Raw genomic sequence first — 18,854 nt, 5'->3', positions numbered from 1 at the left:
CAGGGAGAGAGGGCTTAGGCAGTCCCGGGACAGGGAGAGAGGGCTTAGGCAGTCCCAGGGACAGGGAGAGAGGGGGCAGGCAGTCCCGGGGCAGTGAGAGAGGGAGCAGGCAGTCCCAGGGCAGCGAGAGAGGGAGTAGGCAGTCTCAGGGCAGTAAGAGAGGGAGCAGGGAGTCCCAGGGGCAGTGAGAGAGGGAGCAGGCAGTCCCGAGGGGAGTGAGAGAGAGAGATCAGGCAGTGCCGGGGGAGTGAGAGAGGGAGCAGGCACTCCCGGGCAGGGACAGATGGAGCAGGCTGTCCCGGGGTAAGTGAGAGAGGGAACAGACAGTCCCGGGGGCAGTGAGAGAGAGAGCAGGCAGTCCCGGGGGCAGTGAAAGTGGGAGCAGGCATTCCCAGAGGGAGTAAGAGGGAGAGGAGACAGTCCCGGGGCAGTGAGAGAGAGAGAGCAGACAGTCCCAGGGCAGTGAGAGAGGGAGCAGGCAGTCCTGGGGTAACAGCAGAGGCAAAGTCAAGCCTGAAGCAGGGTGGTCAAGCCCTTGCGAGGAGCGTGAGTCCTGCATGGCTCGGTGATTATGCACTGTGGTCTTTAACTGCTACCTGCGTTTCTTTGTTTTTCTCTTTTTTAAATAAGAAGGACGGTAATTTTTAACTTACAGTTTTCAAGTTTTTTTTGGCCTCAGCTGCTTTCTGTGGCAGAAAATTCCACAGGCTTACCACTCTCTGGGTTAAGAAATTTCTCATCTCAGTCCTGAATGCCGTGCCCCGTATCGTTGAACTGTGACACCTGGTTCTGGGCTCTCCGGTCTTTGGGAACATTCTTCATACATGTCTAGTCCTGTTACATTTTAATAGGTTTCTGAAATTCTACACCCCTTTCCCTCGATACTTCTAAATACCAGTGAATAAAGTCCTAACGGATCCAATGTTTCACCATATGTTAGTGCCACCATCGCAGGAATCCCAGGATGGCAAACCTTCTTTACAGACACTTAATTACCAGAACATCCTTCCTCAGATGAGATCTAAAGTGGACACACTACTCCTGATATGGTCTGACTTCAAAAAGATATCCTTGCTTTGTACTCAAATTCCCTTTTTCCGAAGGCTAACATTACATTTACCGTGTCAATCCCCACATGCTGCTTTCAGCAACAGGTGCACAAGGTCACAGAGGTCTTGTCCCGCATTATTCTGCATCTGATTTGAATTTACTCGTCCAAATGACACCAAAGCATCTTCCTCACAGTATACCTCCCACCAAGCTTTGTGTTATTCGCAAACTTTGAGATATTACAATGAGTTCCCTCACCTAAATCATGAATAAATATTGTGAATTGTTTCCTGTCTGCCAACCAGTTCTCCACTCACTTCTGTACGTGATCTCCATGTGCATTAATTTTGCATGCTCATCTCTTACGTGGAATCTGATCAAAAGCTTTCTGAAAATCTAAGTAAATCACATCTATTGGCTACTCTTTATCCATGCTACTCGTTATATTGTCAGAAAATTCCCATAGATTTGTTAAGCACAAATTCCTCTTCTTAAGTCCATGCTGACTCTGTCTCATTCTGTTGCAATCTTCCAGTTCAAAAGTGCAAATGGTGGATTTGTTAATTTTGAGCAATCAAGGGTTCCGCAAAGAACTCCGTTATGCTGAGTTCCCTTGAAATACTTCTTCCAATCTGCTCATTCTTTCTGAGTCTCGAATTCTCACATTTCCATTGTCTGTTTGCAAACCCTTGGTATTTGCACAGTCGTTACATTCCTGGGCAACTGGTAGGAGAGACAAGAATCCAGTGGCAAGGCCTCAGTGAAGGGACGACCCTTCTGAACTGACTTGAGAAACAAGTTCTTCAACCAGAATCATAGCATCCCTACAGTGTGGAAACAGGCCATTCAGTCCATTGAGTTCATACTGACCCTCCAAACAGCATCCCACCCAGACCCTGTCTCTGCCCTATCCCTGTAACTCTGCTTTTCCTATAGCTAATCCACCAAGCCTGCACATCCCTGGACACTATGGGCAATTTAGCATACCCAATCCACCCAACCTGCACATGTTTGTGACTGTGGGAGGAAGCCAGAGCACCAGGAGGAAACTGACACTGACATGGGTAGATAGGCAACGGTGGAGTTTGCACAAAGAGTGGAATCAAATCCAGGTCCCTTGAGCTATGAGGCAGCAGTGCTAATCACTGAGCCACCATGCAGCCCAAGAGGGTGGTGAACCTGTGGAACCCATTGCTGCAGCAGGCTGGTGAGGCAAAGTCATTGCGTGTATTTAGCAGAGTTAGATAGGTTCTTGATTATAGAATCATAGAGATGTACAGCATGGAAACTGACCCTTTGGTCCAACCCGTCCATGCTGACCACATATCCTAACCTAATCTAGTTCCATTTGCCAGCATTGTGGCCCATATCGCTCCAAACCCATCCAGATGCCTTTTAAATGTTGAAATTTTATCAGCCTCTGCCACTTCTTTTGGTAGTTCAATTAGTAAGGGTGGCAGGTGAGCGGGGTTGAGAAACATATCCGTCATGATTGAATGGCAGAGCAGACTGGATGGGCTGAATGGCCTAAGTCTGCTCCTGTGTTTTATGTATCAGGAGTTTGTAAAATGTCCCCTGGCTCTTGTTTCCTTGAGAGTAACAACCTTGTGCCAACAGGAGGCGCTGCTGCTGCTGCTGTGACAGTCCTGGAGACAATGGGAGAGTCACGCGCACGGGGAGAGCGCGAGCCCGCACCTCGGAAGTGCGTCGCCGTCACGGCGGCGGGAGCAGGGGCGGGGTGGGCGCGGGTCTGTCGGAAGTGACGGAGGAGCGTTTCGTGCGAGCCGCTCGGAGGCGGAAGTGGGGTCGTGTGTCGCTTAAAAGAAAACGAACCCAGTGAGTTCGGAGCCGGGGGCCTCGGCGTTTCCTGTGGTACCTCCCGCTCAGCCTGAGCCAGCGCAAGGACGGGGAGAGGGCAGATGGCGGCTAACAGTAACAACCTGCAGGTAATCACAGCCGGAGAGGAGAGGAGAGGGGAGCGGTGTCCTCCCTCTGGGCTCTCTGAACCAGCCGCTCCTTATCATGGGGCCAGGAACCTGACAAGAGGGAGAGGACCGTGGGCGGTCAGGACAGGGGACGGGAGGGGGGATACAGCTAGGGCTAGGGCTAGGGCAAACCGAGCCTCTAGTGTCTCCTCCCCCCCCCCCCTTACCCCATCCCCATCCCCCCCCCCACCCTTACCCCATCCCCTCCCCACCCTTACCCCATCCCCTCCCCACCCTTACCCCATCCCCTCCCCACCCTTACCCCATCCCCTCCCCACCCTTACCCCATCCCCTCCCCACCCCATCCCCTCCCCACCCCCCTTACCCCATCCCCCCCCCACCCTCCCCATCCCCCTCTCCACCCCCCCCACCCTCCCCTCCCCACCCTCCCCATCCCCTCACCCCCACCCTCCCCATCCCCTCACCCCCACCCTCCCATCCCCTCACCCCCACCCTCCCCATCCCCTCACCCCCACCCTCCCCATCCCCTCACCCCCACCCTCCCCATCCCCTCACCCCCACCCTCCCCATCCCCTCACCCCCACCCTCCCCATCCCCTCACCCCCACCCTCCCCATCCCCTCACCCCCACCCTCCCCATCCCTCACCCCCACCCTCCCATCCCCTCACCCCACCCTCCCCATCCCCTCACCCCCACCCTCCCCATCCCCTCACCCCACCCTCCCCATCCCCTCACCCCCACCCTCCCCATCCCCTCACCCCCACCCTCCCCATCCCCTCACCCCACCCTCCCATCCCCTCACCCCACCCTCCCCATCCCCTCACCCCCACCCTCCCCATCCCCTCACCCCCACCCTCCCCATCCCCTCACCCCCACCCTCCCCATCCCCTCACCCCCACCCTCCCCATCCCCTCACCCCCACCCTCCCCATCCCCTCACCCCACCCATCCCCATCCCCTCACCCTCCCCATCCCCCCCCCCCACCCTCCCCATCCCCCCCCCCCACCCTCCCCATCCCCCCCCCCACCCTCCCATCCCCCCCCCCCCCACCCTCCCCATCCCCCCCCCCCCACCCTCCCCATCCATCCCCCCCCCCACCCTCCCCATCCCCCCCCCCCCACCCTCCCCATCCCCCCCCCCCCACCCTCCCCATCCCCCCCCCCCCCACCCTCCCCATCCCCCCCCCCTCCCCATCCCCCCCCCCCCCCCACCCTCCCCATCTCCCCCCCCCCCCACCCTCCCCATCCCCCCCCCCCCCCCCCCCATTTTAGATGTGAATGGCTAATTCATAAATGTGACTTTTTAAAAATTGCTTAGTAATGTAAAAACAAATTAGGTGTCATACAATGGAATGCTTTCAACAATTACAAACTCTTCACAACAGACTAATCGTTTTTTCAGCCCAATGCTTTGCTCACGTGAGTTCTCCCCACCCCCCCCCCAAATCCAAATCCTTTATCACTTTTGTTTATTCTACTTCCTCTTACTTTGTAGTTTGTAGTTTTCCTTAATTAGTCCTTGTTCCACATTCTAACTGCCCACTATTGATGTTCTTATCACTTTCTGGATAATGTTTTTCTTAAATTCCTTATGATTTGTTCATGGCTATTTTGTATTTGTGCTATCGCACTGCTGTGGCCAAAAGGTTGAGGCATAACCTCTTCCAACCTATCGATCCCTTTCATGGCTTCTGTCAGTTGTTTCTCAGTCTGTTCTAGAGAAAAGAATCTTCAACCTGTGCGATGTTTATTGAAACCACATCACCAAAACATTGCAAATTTATGACCGGAAGAGGCTGGTTGGCCCATGTGTGCTGATGAAATGTGATCTCATTATTCCTTGTGATATAGTCTGCTTTTATCTGATTACTTTTTAAAAATTGCTACTAATCCAATATACCTCTCTCTCCCTTAAGGTGTATATCCTCCCAGTTTCACAGGTTCCACCATCTGGAAATGTTTCTCATAGAAAAGGAAGTCAATTATCCTATTATTCCCTCTTGCATGATCATAGAATCCCTACAGTGTAGAAACAGGCCCTTTGGCCCAACAAGTCCCCGTTGACCCTCCAAAGAGTAACTCACCCAGACCCATTCACCTACCCTATTACTGTACATTTTACCCCTTAACAATGCACCTAACCTACACATCCCTGATTACTATGGGTAATTTAGCATGGCAAATTCACCTAACCTGCACATCTTTGGATTGTGGGAGGAAACTAATGCAGACACTGGGAGAATGTGCAAACTCCACACAGTCGCCTGAGGCTGGAATTGAACCCAGGTCCCTGTGTAGTGAGGCAGCAGTGCTATCCACTGAGCCCACCGTGCCACTCCCATTCTTCTCCTGTATTGCTGACAATTTTCCATAAATATTTATTAAGTTCCTTTTGAAAATTGCCATATCATCTTACACCAGCTCTTCAGGCAGTACAATTTGGATCCTGTTCAGATGAATGTAAATGATTCTAGTTGATATTCACTTCTAACTTAAATCATTGCAATTGCTGTCTTTTGGAAATCCCATGTGGAAAATCGTGGCCATGTCTGCTTAAAAAAGCATTTCAAAACACTTAATTCATTGGTAGTAAAATATTTTGGGATGACCTGAAAGTTTCCATATAATAAATGGAAGTGTTTTTTTTTCAAACTGATTCTTATTTAGCTACTTATCCAGTTCAACTGTTACAGTTAACTGACACAAACTTAACTTATTTTTTCAGCATCTGTTCCCCAGACCCATTATTTGAATGTAGTGAACAAATGTATCTTCTATGCTCATCACACTGAATATTATTATTAAGATGAAAATTCCAGTTTCTTGTTTAGAACCTTGGTTTTCCACCTGTTTGACAATTAATATTTCATGTGAAGGGTGAAATGTGTAATAAAGATGTATCAGATATTACGCAAATAAAAATGATTGACATATGGGTGCCACAGTGTTAGCACTGCTGCCTCAGCAGCAGGGATCTGGGTTTGATTCCAACCTCTGATGACTGTCTGGAGTCTGCACGTTCTGCCTCTGTGTGTGTGGGTTTCTGCTGGGTGTTCCGGTTTCTTTCCACAGTCTAGAGATGGGCAGGTTAGGTGCATTGGTGATGCTAAGTTGACCATCGTATTCAGGAATATGTAGGCCTGGTGGTTTAGCCATGGTAAATGTGGGATTATGGGGTTAAATTGGTGGGATGATCTTCAGAGAGTTGGTGCAGACTCGATGGGCCAAATGTAGGGATTCTACAATGTGTAATTTAGTTATTGACGGCTTAACATGTTCGATCACATTGCCTTTGATTGTTGTTCCAATCAGCATTTTGCTGTATGAATCTGAGTTTCCAGCTAAAACTGATGTTTTGAATAGCTTTGGTCACTGATACTCGAGAGAGAGATATTCCACTTCAGAGATTCTGCAACTGAGAATGACATTATGTTGGACTATTGAAAAAAGTAATCTTTTGATCAGGAAAGGTGACAGTGAAGGCTTTCAAGAATATATATATATATATATATATATATATATATATATAATAAAAATATTACATTGAATAAAACCACTAGGGCGGCACAGTGGTTAGCACTGCTGCCTCACAGCGCCAGAGACCCGGGTTCAATTCCCACCTCAGGCGACTGACTGTGTGGAGTTTGCACGTTCTCCCCGTGTCTGCGTGGGTTTCTTCCGGGTGCACCGGTTTCCTCCCACAGTCCAAAGATGTGCAGGGCAGGTGAATTGGCCATGCTAGATTGTCCGTAGTGTTCGGTAAGGGGTAGATGTAGGGGTATGGGTGGGTTGCGCTTCGGCGGGGCGGTGTGGACTTGTTGGGCCGAAGGGCCTGTTTCCACACTGTAAGTAATCTAATCTAATCACTTATGGTGAAGCAAAATTGGTATTCAAAGTTAGGCATGTCAACACAAACTTCATATGTGAGCAATACATTTAACAATGGAAGTCCAGGTAGATACTAAAGGTTATGAATTGAGTGCAAATCTATATTTTTGTTAGGACTTGGGCATCTCATTCATGCTTTCATGTTTTAATCCTTAGGAGCCACTTCAGGTTGTCCTTTCTTTATTTAGGTAAGAAAGAGGATAGATTAGATTCATTTTTGACTCTATTCATTCCCTCTTTAGATAATTCTTTTATACCAATGTTCAGGGATAACATTAATGGTTTCTCCTGTGTAGTAATCAGAAGTGATCTCTTTTGTGATTTTCTTTTTCTTTAAAATTCTTAACTAAATGTCCAGTTTTGTTTAGTGATTCCTATTGAGGATAGGATCCACATAATAAATCATTATCCTTCAAACTGAAGTCCAGCCAGAAGTGTTCTCTGTGCAATCCCAAGACTTTCTGGATTAACATAATATGGCACCCCCAAAGGTCAAAGCACCGAGTGCTCAATTCTGGAAGTGGCCTTTCCTGACACCACAGAAAATATATTTTGTACAAACACAAAAATGTAGCGTGTTCAGAAAGGTTGCTCAAATGCTGGTGCTTCATAATTTGTGTTCTTTCTTGAGTACACAGTAGAATGCTGCACCAAAGGAGTTTGGGTGTCATTCTGAAAGGAATATCAAGATGGTTAAAGTAACTAACTTCATGAAGTTGTGACTAAGGCTAATCAGCCAAGATAAAGCCAGAATATGGTGATGATTACTTATTATTCTCTTTATAGAAAGGTATAGATCTTGCAAGCAAAGCAGCTCAAGAAGATAAAGCAGGAAACTATGAAGAAGCCCTACGGTTGTACCAATGTGCAGTGCAGTACTTTTTACATGTTGTTAAATGTAAGCAATTTAAGAGGTTCTGTTTGTTACATTTGCAGCAAATTTTTTTAAATTGTTTTTCTAATAGCATGTCTGAAAAGCTCCGAAACAGTAAAATATTTTTTAAAAATGATTAAAGTTATCTTAATTTTCAAGAATAGTTGTTGGGCAATTATGTACATTGCATATGGGTACTACTTGTTTTAAGTCACAATTTGCTTTGTATAAAGATCTTTATTTTGAAATTCACATTGTCCATCCAAAGAATGTATTTAGAATTTACTTTGAAGAAACAAAGATGCAATTTGGAGCAGTTACTTTGTTCTTTAATCATTAATTCTCCATTTACCTATACACGACTGTTGCCATCTGAAAATGAGTTTGCCTGGTTTTGCTATAACCATTGTTGAGGAAGGGCCACTTTTTGAACAGGTCAAAGTGGCACCTGACTTTGTCTAAGCAGCCAACTAATAAATCTAACACCCTTACCATCAGGTCATAGTCAACCACATAACCTTTGCTTTGCTTTGAAAGCTGGTGATGTGAGCAATCGTTTTCTTTAATGTTAAACTGCCTTAATTTGGAGAGTGATTTTAAATAATATGACTAAGGTGCTTTATTAGAAAGAGGCTGGATGATTTATGAAAGGGAAATGAGTTAGAGTAAGAGGTAAAAGCATGGAGGATCATTTCAGAAATAGCAGTGACTATGAAGTCAGATTTAATTTTGATTCAGAAATACACAAGTCCAAAGTGCCTGACTGCAAATAGGCACTTATGAGAAAAGAGCTAAAGTTAGTTAGTACAACAAGAACAACAGTCATGGGAAATATTTTCTGAATGGTCAGTTGAGTTCAGGAGGAACATATTCTGCTAACAAACTTGCTATTCTTGCTAGCCAATAGTGAAATACTGTACATAAATAAAGAGCAGGTGCAACAAATGAAAAATTAACACCCGAGAGATTACTGTTGACTAGAAACTCTGAACTGAACCAGTCATGTAAATACAGTGCCAACAAGAGCAGGTCACACTTTACATTCTTGACTTGTGGACAGAATTCAATGGAATATTCACTTTTTCCCAAATCAGTGCACCTCCAACAACACTGAGAAATTGAACATCTTGGACAAAGCAACCATTTCATTGGGATGTCATCTATCACCTGAAGTTTTCACTCCCTCTACCATAGGTGCCCAGTGGCAGTAGTACGTACCATGTGTAAGCTGCATTGCAGAGACCCACTGTCTCCTTCAGAAACATCTTTGAAAGCATGATCATCACTATCTCAAAGTATAATGGCCCCAGTTGCATGGGAATACCACCACTTGCAAGCTCCCTCAAACCTACACATCATCCTGACTTGGGAATTTATCACCATTCCTTCACTGTTGTTGGAGTATAACTGTGGTGTTCCCTTCCTAACGTTCATCTGGGTGTATGTACACTACATAGACTGCAGTGGTTCAAGAAGGAGGCTCATCAGTATTTTCTCAAGGGCAAGATGAACAACAAATGCCAATCTTGTCAGGAACACTGATCCCATGAAAGACTTTTTTTTCAAAAGCTGACATTAAGTATTCAGTCAATAAAAGAGGATGAAGTGTAGAAGTTAGGAAAGTAAAGAAGAGCTATAAAATTAATTGATCAAGAAAGAAAAATGTTGAAGTACTGTACAGACAATAAAGGGATAGAATAGTGAAAGATAAACCCATAGGAACTTGCAGCAAAATGGCAGAAATACTGTACAGTTATTTTGCCTTTATATTTACCAAGCAAAGTAACTGGGCCATTGCAAGAAGAGATAGTAGAGATATCAAACATTTAAATGAGAAAACTGGGGGATAATTCAAAAACCAATTAACTTTGAAGAAGATAAAATCCATAGATATATTGTGTCTGTGTATTAAAATCAGTTAAGATATAGACTGAGCCTTAGTAAAAGGAAGAGTGTCAGAGAATTCAATTCGTATATTTTCAAAAAGGACATGGAGCAAGTCAAAGGAATTATTAGATAATTAGTTTTATATACTAAGAAAAATTATGGAGGAATGGGTGTCAGGATGGGCGGCAGATTCTCTTTCTAAAAATAAGAGGCTGTTATTAAGGGTAGTTACCCATTGGGGATCAATGCAAGGACCACAGTTGCTTGTAACTTAAATCAATTTAGCTAAGCAAATAAAAATTTATAGATTATATCAACTTTCCAGGGGGAGGGATATTGAGTTATTCATCATATTGTTAGTATGGAGGACATCTGAAAAAATATAAAGACATGACTAAAATTTGTAAAATGGGTATGTAATAGGAAATTAATTTCGGTGATCCAGATTTTAAAGCCATTGAGATTGAAACTCTCAAATCTAGAAGAAAGTTATCTCCAAAATCTCCAGATCTCTGGTATGGGTTTCCAATTTCCTAGCAATAGTTTAAATCTAGTCTCTCCAGGCATTCAGCAACAGTGATTTAACCAGCTAATTACATTGCACTGCTGGTCTGGACAGTAAACCAGGAAGTAAAATGCACTGATATTCCTTTGTGTTAGATTACACAGTGAATTGAACAATTTGGGTATGCGCATGGAATCAAGAAGCTGAAATATAATAATTTCAAAAATTGTTTATATGTTTTGTCATAAAGTATTTTGAATTTTAGAGATCTTGTGCCTTTCCATAAATATAAAGTTGATTTTTCAACAGAAAATTTGAACTTCATAACGTTAAAAATGCAGAAATACCTCAGCAATGTGCAAATTTGGTAGGACTTTATCACAAAGGTAGTAACTTAAAAGGGCAAGTTCTTATTGGTTCAGGTATTTCTAATTAATTGCAATCTGGGTGATTCAGCAGCATACTTTCTCTGGAAGTGTAGGCTTATTTATGGATTTCCACATTTACCTATATAAATGTGGCCTCTAGACAGTTTTCTTGGTTTCAGAGGAGTGATGATAGCAAAAGCTGACGGTTTCTTTGTCATTTCTACTGCAAAATCTGGATTGTAATGTATCATTGTGATGTACAAACATGAGTTGCTTTGTTTCGTAGAAAGGAATAAGGCGGCCGCATACTGTTAGAAAATTAAGAGGTACTACACCAAATGGATATCAGAGTACAGGTACACATCACAAACAACTTGCAATAAAATAAAAATGAGGGATGATTTCTAGAATCATTGAATTGAAAAGCTTGATAAATTAAAATTGTGTAGAACCTTGGTTAAATCAACTTGCTGCATAATATGCAAATCTTGTCTGAAATATGATAAAAATGATAGAGGCACTGGAGTAGGTGCAAGACAGATACACATGGATAATGTTGGAATTGAGAGAGTGGGAACAGATTCTCCATTTTATACCTTTTGAGAAAGGTTTGATAAGGTTGGTGTTCTCTCAGGCTGAGGTTTGATTTGAAAGATGCCGTTAAGATTTTGAAAGAGTTTGTCAGATTTTTAAAAGGTTGGCATTTATTTTTGAGAAATCAAAAGGTGAATATAAAGTGAAGATAGTTACCAATAATTCCTTTAGAAAATGCAGGCAAAACTTTTACTTGAAGTGTGGTTAGAACTTTTCATTTACTCCTACATGGAATAATTAATGTGATTAGCTTGGTTGCATTTGAGGAGAACCTGAATAATTTATTTGAGGAAAAATAGGACTACATGTTGAAGAGATTTAGTTGAAGTAGAGTGACTCATGTGCAGTGTTCCTTTAGCTGCATTTATTTGGTTGCACAACAGTTGGAAATTTTCTGGACAAAATGAAAGGTCATAAAAGCATTGTTTCCTGTAAGGTGTGGTCATATGACAATCTTAAAGAGGCCACACTGCAACCAGCTGTTGCGTTACAACAAACAGAATTCAGAGGGATCTTTGCTGTTGAGAACCATAAACATTGGCAGGATCACTTGGGTTGAAAGAACTACTTTTGCTATAGTTTCTGTGTAACTATGAACACTCAACTTTGTAATGATTGGGTGCACTTTTTACTTGTGCTTCTTCATCTTTCCTAATCCCAGTCTCACAAAGCATTTTTTTGTAAACGGAGAGTGATAATTATTTAAATTTTCTTCAAGATTAATCAGGAGTAATGTTATTCTGCTTAGTGAACATTCTCCCATTCATAACAACGCATTGATTCAATCCTATAAACCTGTTTAGATAAATCTGTCATGGAAGTGGAGGAAGGAGACTTAATTGATGGTAGTAAAGCACATAATTTTGCTTTGTTTGTCATTAGTTGGAAATTAACATTACATTTGCTTGTTAGATGAAGCTCAAGGTGCTAAAGCAAAAGAGAGCCTTCGAGCGAAGTGTACAGAGTACCTGGATCGAGCTGAAAAACTGAAAGAATATCTGCAAAAAAAGCAAAATGTCAAAAAGCCAATTGAAGAATCAAACACTAGTGATGACAAAGGGTATGTATAAGAGTGACTGTTCTGAAATGTTTGTAACTGCACAACAAGATGCTCTAGAAAACCATAAAAGCGTGCAGAATAATAAGTTTTAAATTTTAAAAAAAGTTCATTCATAGGATGTGGCTGTTTCTGGCTAGGCCAGCATCTATTGTTCATCCCTAATTGCCTAGAGGGCAGTTAAATGTCAACCACATTGTTGAGTGTCTGGAATCGCATGTAGACCAGACCAGGAAACAATGGTAGCTTCCTTTTAGTGAAACAGATGGGTCTTTCTGACAGTTGACCATGGATTTATGATCATCAGATTATCTAGATTAGTCTCTAGATTAACAGTGCAGTGGTAATACCATACACATGCAGACACCCCAATCGTTAACTGTTATGATAAGAAGAAACACCATTCTGTGCAACCATGGCCAGAAGTTCTCAATTTTAAATTCTACCTGCCTGCTGCTCGTATTAAGGACATTGTTTGGAAAGGACTTTATGCTTTATTTTGACTCTTGAGTGTGATCCATGTTAAAACTACAACATAAATAAAACAAGGACTGTAATACAGAGCCCACAGCAGATTTTTTTCAGGACGCACTGGCAGCACCACTGGGGAAAGTTGTGTTGGTGTGAACTCCACTTAAAAAGACCTAGTATACTGATCAGTTGAATGATTCGAGTTGTCGATAAGGTTTTAAGTTAGAGAAGTGTGGGATTGGGAGTTTTCAGGAAAGGGTAAATTTGAAAGCACTGAGAAATGTTGCTTACAGCAGAGTACTTTGAATAAATCAGAGGAAAGACAGGCAATTTATAAATTGTAATTGGCATTATTGACTTGGGTGACATCAGGAGTAAATATTTTAAAAAAGGCTTTTCTAAAGCATGAAACATATACTAAAACAGATGAATTAACGGCACTGAGAGAAAAGAAGCTCCTCTGAGAGCTATTGGTATCATAGAATCCCTACAGTGTGGAAACAGGCCCTTCAGCCCAACAAGTCCAGACTGACCCTCGAAGAGTAACCCACCCGGACCCATTCCCCTACCCTATTACTTTACACTTTCCTGACCAATGCACCTAACCTACACATTCCTGAACACTATGGGCAATTCAGCATGTCCAGTTTACCTGACTTGCACATCTTGGGATTGTGGGAGGAAGCCAGAGTACCTGGAGCAAACCCATACAGACATGGGGAGAATGTGCAAACTCCGCACAGACAGTCACCCAAGGCTGGAATTGAACCAAGGCAGCAGTGCTAACTACTGAGCCACCGTGCCACTGCCTGTTGTGGAGACATACTGCAGAATGAGTGACATGAAACCTACTAGGATCTTTGACTTTTAAAGGTGACGTGGAAGGGGTGCCCTCATCAGAAAAGGTGGGATACACAGTTGAGAAAAAAATCTTAATTCAGAAATTCCAGAACTTCCAATCTTCAGATTGTTTAAACTTCTAGTGGAAAATTACCCAGCTTCTGGGGACCCCAAGTTACAGTCGACGACCTGATAGATATGTCAGTTAACAAAGACATTACCCACAAGAAAGTCGACAGAGTAAAGCTCCTGAATAATGATACAACCAAGCCCTGCATCCCATTGATGTCTCCTAGTACTTGAACCCCATACCAGACCCCTTGATTCCCCCCGCCCTCCAACTGCCCCAAGCAAGCAATCCTCCAAATATTTCAACTCTCCAGTCCTGTTCCCCATGGACTTCTATCACTTGAAATCTCCCAAGATTTCCATTCAAAAGTTGTTTGTTACTGCCATAAGATTCAGGTGATAGACATCCATAGCACAGGAAAAGCCCATTATGTCCATGCTGGTCAGAAACAACCACTTAACTATACTAATCCCACTTTTCTAACATTTAACCCTTGGCTTGTATGCCTTGACATTGCAAGTGCACATCTAAATACTACTTACAAGTTGAGGGTTTCTGCATCTACCACCCTTACAGGTAGTGAATTCCAGATTCCTGCCATGTTCTGGGTGAAAAGGTTTTTCTTTCATATCCCCTCTAAACCTAATGTCCCTTTCCATAAATCCATGCCACTGGTCATTGATACCTCCATTAAGGAGAAACATTTCTTCCTGTCTATTCTGCTCAACACATCCGTCTGCCTAACCTCTCTTCTAAGCGGAAACTCTCCAATACAACAATATCCTGGTAAATCTCTTTTGCACCCTTTCCAGTACAGTCACATCTCTCCTATAATGAGGATTGCAGAACAGCAAACAATATTCCAGCTGTGGCTTAACCAGTGTTTTATACAGTGCCAGCATAACCTCCCTGCTCTTAAACTCTACACCTTGACTAATAAAAGCACATATGCCACCTTAACCACTTTGTTCACCAACCCCGATACCTTAAGGGGCTGGTTTACATGCACACCAACCCCTTCAAATTCTAGGTGGCTCCAGATTCTTTGTTCATGTATCCCTCACCTTGTCCTGCTAAATTCCATTTGTTAGTCCACAGCCCACATGGTCAGCTTCTCCTTTTTTTTTTCCCCTGGTAATCTAAGGCTATCCTCCTTACTATTTACCATCTAATCAATTTTTGTATCATCTGGAAACTTACTGATCAACCCTCCCAACATTAAATTCCAAATCATTTTTATAAACCACCAGTTGATTGTGTCCCAACACTGACCCTTATGGGACCTCATTGGATACAGATTTTCAGACAGAAGAGCATCATTTTCCCCCCAGCCATCACCCTCTGCTTTCTGACTCTGCCAATAATGCATCCAATTTGTCAAGTGACCTCTTTGAAAAATTCAATCAAGTTGGTCAGACGTGACCTCCCCTTAACAAAGCCATGTTGACTGTTTTTGATTAATCCCTGTCTCTCCATGTGCAGATTAATTCTGTCCCTTGGAATTGATTCCAGTTGTTTCCCCACCACTGGGATTAGACTGATCTATAGTTTACTGGTTTATACCTTGCTTCCTTTCTTGAATAATTATACCACATTGGCTCTACTCCAGTTCTCCGACACCTCTCCTATGCAGAGAGGAATTGAACAGTTTTGCTAGCACCCCCCCTTGCCTCACTCATCAACCTGGGATACATTTCATCTGGCCCTGGAGTCTTAACTACTTTTAAGGTTGCCAGACAACTCTGGCTCCTCTGTCTGTGCTAATTTCTTTAATTGTCCCGATTTCTAAATCCCTATTGTCCCCCTCTAGTGAACACTGACGCAATGTATTCATTAGGATCCATATGGTAATCATGGGAAATTTTAATCTTGTAGATTTCCATTTTTGCCATAATAATGTAGAGGAAGAATATTTGGAATGCATTCAAGGCAGTTTTCTAGATTAAGGAACCGGCTAAGGAACATAGCTTTCCAAGATACAGCGTAACCTTCTGTATTTCCGGATCATCTGTTCTGGTTTTGGATTTGCAACAAATGCTTTTTTTTAATTACTTAATTCTGTATGTTTCAATGAAAGAATCTCTCATTTTTCTAAACTCCAGTGAGTAGAGTGCTAACCTGTTTAGCCTTTGCTCAAAAGAGAATCCCTCCGTATGAGGGATCATTCTCATGAACCTCCTTTGAATTGTTTCCAACAAAGTATTTCACAGTACTCCAGATGTGGTCTCACCTGCAGTTTGTACTGTTGAAGTAAGACTCCGCACTCTTATACTCCTACCGCTTTGAAATAAGGGCTACATGTCTATTAGCCTTCCTGATTACCTGCTGCACCTCTATGCTAGCTTAGTGTGATTTGTGCACAAGTACTCTCTGGTACCTTTGTGTTTCAGCTCTTTGCAGTTTTTCTCCCTTCAAATGATCGGTTTTCTTGTTCTCCTTTCCAAAACAAACAACTTCACTGTTTCCCAATATACACCATTTCCCAACATTTTGCCCACTTAACATATCAATATCTCTCTGTATACTGTTTGTGACCTCTTTGTAACTTGCCTTTCCACCCTTATTAAAGAAACCTGGATGGATCATCTTGTTTGAGTCTAATGTAGAGGAAACAGACATTTGTATCAGAATCTGGGTGACATAAGTGGAGTTGTCACATTTGAAATGATGAGAAGAGAGAGTGAATTCCACTTGATACAGCCATAAAATGTCCATATGAGATATCTTGAGAATCCTAAGAAGCTAGTATTCAGTTACACAATTCTGTGTTGGTGATTAGGTATCAACTGGATGAGAATAAAAGGTTAGTTTTGGTTCAGTTTGACATGGGATTTGAATATTTGGACCAAAATAAGAACAATGTAGTTGACTTTCCATTTTCAAGTACTTTTTGGCTTTCTAGGCTTTATAGGCAAGACTCTAGCCAGTGGTGAGGAAACACACCATTTATGTCTGTAAGTTAACTATTAGTAAATGTTTGGATTAGTAATTGACCTGTCATTTGCTGCTTGCTCCCTCATCAAAGGAAGCTACTTGACTGCTTACTGATGCTTCCCCACCAAATACACTAATAATACCTGTTAAACAAAATGGGCATTTGAGCCTGAAACACATTGTCTAGCAAATTTGCTTCTGGGAATTTTTTTGTGAACACTTCCTATTAATTGATGCCTTGTTTGTTTGAACATACATTGTTAAATTGTTTATTGCATACTTTAATGTGAGCCATAGGTGTTTTTGCTTTCAGTGGTTTTATTTGCTTTTTTATTGTAGGAATGATAGTGATGGAGAGGCTGATAACTCAGAGAAGAAGAAATTACAGAGTCAACTCCAAGGTAACTGGCAAAATGATTTTTATGTTTAAAAACCCATTTGGTTGTAACTTGCTATTTTCAGTATAATAGAAATAAGCAGGTGTCCGACAAGACTTCCAATGATCCAAAAGTTTCTTAGTAACAATCAGGGTAAGTTTCTTAGATCTATCTCAAGAACTCAGCTTTTATTAAATTCCCATGTACGCATGTTGTCAGGGCTTCCTTTGGGAACCTGATGTATGCATTCCTTCATGTATCTGGTGTCTTGACAATCTGCACACCAACAATTAAAGCCATGTTACTTTTATTTAATCTTATTGCTCTTCACACTATTTCAAGTCCAATCTCCTGGAGGGCGCATACAGTACCCTTTCATTGATTTGGGGCCATATAATTCAGTTCACATTAGGGATACTTGCAAACTTTCTGATTTTGGTCTGAGTCATTAAGGTGGGGCAGATTTGCCTTCATTTCAAATCGTATCATGTGCCTAAAGGCTTACACAGCTTGATTTGAGCCGCACAGCATGTGTTTAACTGGCACAATACAAACTTAAGTCACAGTATTAGACAACAATATCAAACCCATTTGGGAGAGGCTGAAATCTTTAATGTAAAAATAAATCAATGAAGAAACTGTTTAAAAAGACAATTTTCTAGTTAAGTTTAATCACAAGATACATAATTTTGAGAGTTGTACTTAAACACTGACAGAAGTTTCAGTTGGGGGTTAAAAAGAGACATATCAGAAGAATTTTCAGAAAGCATTTTGAGATTTGTGATACCAAAGTGCAATGTGCCCTCCCTATCAAAGAGTAAATAAGTCATTTGAAAATTATACAGTGTTGTGCATAACATAATGCAGCAACAAATAAATTTCAATGAAATATATCTTTGTTCTGAGTCCGATATATACTATAGATGTTTAGAATTTGCATGGCACCTGAAATATTGAGTGGTAATTCTAAACTTCAGAAAAGGACAGATCACAATTGATTTCATTCTTTGCTTCTCCTGTCTTAAACTTCACACATGTTTTTTTCCCACTCAAAAACTAATGCTTTAGATGAAACAGGAATTATTTTCTCATCAGACGTATGAACAGGGCTTGTTTTTAATTCCTTATTTTGTTATAAAAGGGTTGAAAATTGAAAGAAAAATTGAGTTTTATTTGTCAACTGTTCTGATTTTATCAATTCCTTATCCATTTAAGATTATCAATATTTATCACCGCATCCTGCAAATTCTTGATAAAGGTACTTCCTCTTGAAAATAATTAACCAATGCTGAATAAATCTCAAGCAGTTTTAGCTCTTAACTGAAATTTAGGCTTCCTTCCATTGAAATCTTCACCTGTGCCTTATCCACTTGGTCTTTTACTTAACTCACTAGATTACCTGCAATATTCATTGTCCTAACTCAACCTATTCAAAACACTTGTCACTCCTATCCTTCATCAAGACTCAATTTCCCATCATCCCTTCCTTGGCTTAACTTGCTCAGAACCTCAAAGCGTTAAATTTGAAATTTATGTCTCAACCTTTAATTCCCTTCGGGCCTTTTGCATCCCAATTTCTGTGACCTCCTGTAAACTTACACTGTACATAACTTCCTCTTTATTGCACCTCCATCCATTCATTCTGTCCTCTTAAATTCTCTCTATCCTTTGCCCTACCATTGGTCATCACGTAAATCTCATTATTGGTTTCTTTCTTGAGCTTCTCTTCCCTTTTTTTTTGACATCTCTTAAAATCCACTGCTAAGCCAAGCCACTTTTAACCTCTAATTTCTCATTCAGTGGAACAATTCTGCGAAACCTGACTACATTAAAGAAACTATATAAGTCTTTTTGTTGAATGATTTAACTTATTCAATGTGCACAACAATTCCATGTCCGCTTCCTTATAGAGTGAGGGTCCAAATTCTCAAAATTCAGAGCTATTAATGGTATTGAAATCAAATCTAAATGTCAACATCCAAAGTGAAACAGGT

General features: G+C 42.0%; 1 protein-coding gene across 1 annotated transcript in view; it reads left to right on the top strand.

Moving 5' to 3' along the window:
• The first annotated feature begins 2,818 nt into the window (after window positions 1-2,818).
• LOC140480363 (vacuolar protein sorting-associated protein 4B-like) overlaps window positions 2,819-18,854 on the top strand; it is a 44,283-nt gene continuing 28,247 nt past the window's right edge. The window contains exons 1-4 of the mRNA XM_072575129.1: window positions 2,819-2,996; window positions 7,670-7,781; window positions 12,024-12,171; window positions 16,823-16,884. Coding sequence (XP_072431230.1) covers window positions 2,970-2,996; window positions 7,670-7,781; window positions 12,024-12,171; window positions 16,823-16,884 — 349 coding nt within the window. The 5' untranslated portion in view covers window positions 2,819-2,969. The remainder of the gene's footprint in view (window positions 2,997-7,669; window positions 7,782-12,023; window positions 12,172-16,822; window positions 16,885-18,854) is intronic.

This window comes from Chiloscyllium punctatum, chromosome 8, assembly GCF_047496795.1.
Source record: "Chiloscyllium punctatum isolate Juve2018m chromosome 8, sChiPun1.3, whole genome shotgun sequence".
NCBI lineage: Eukaryota > Metazoa > Chordata > Chondrichthyes > Orectolobiformes > Hemiscylliidae > Chiloscyllium > Chiloscyllium punctatum.
The sequence above is the reverse complement of the archived record's forward strand: the minus strand, read 5'-3'. Positions and strand labels throughout refer to the sequence as shown.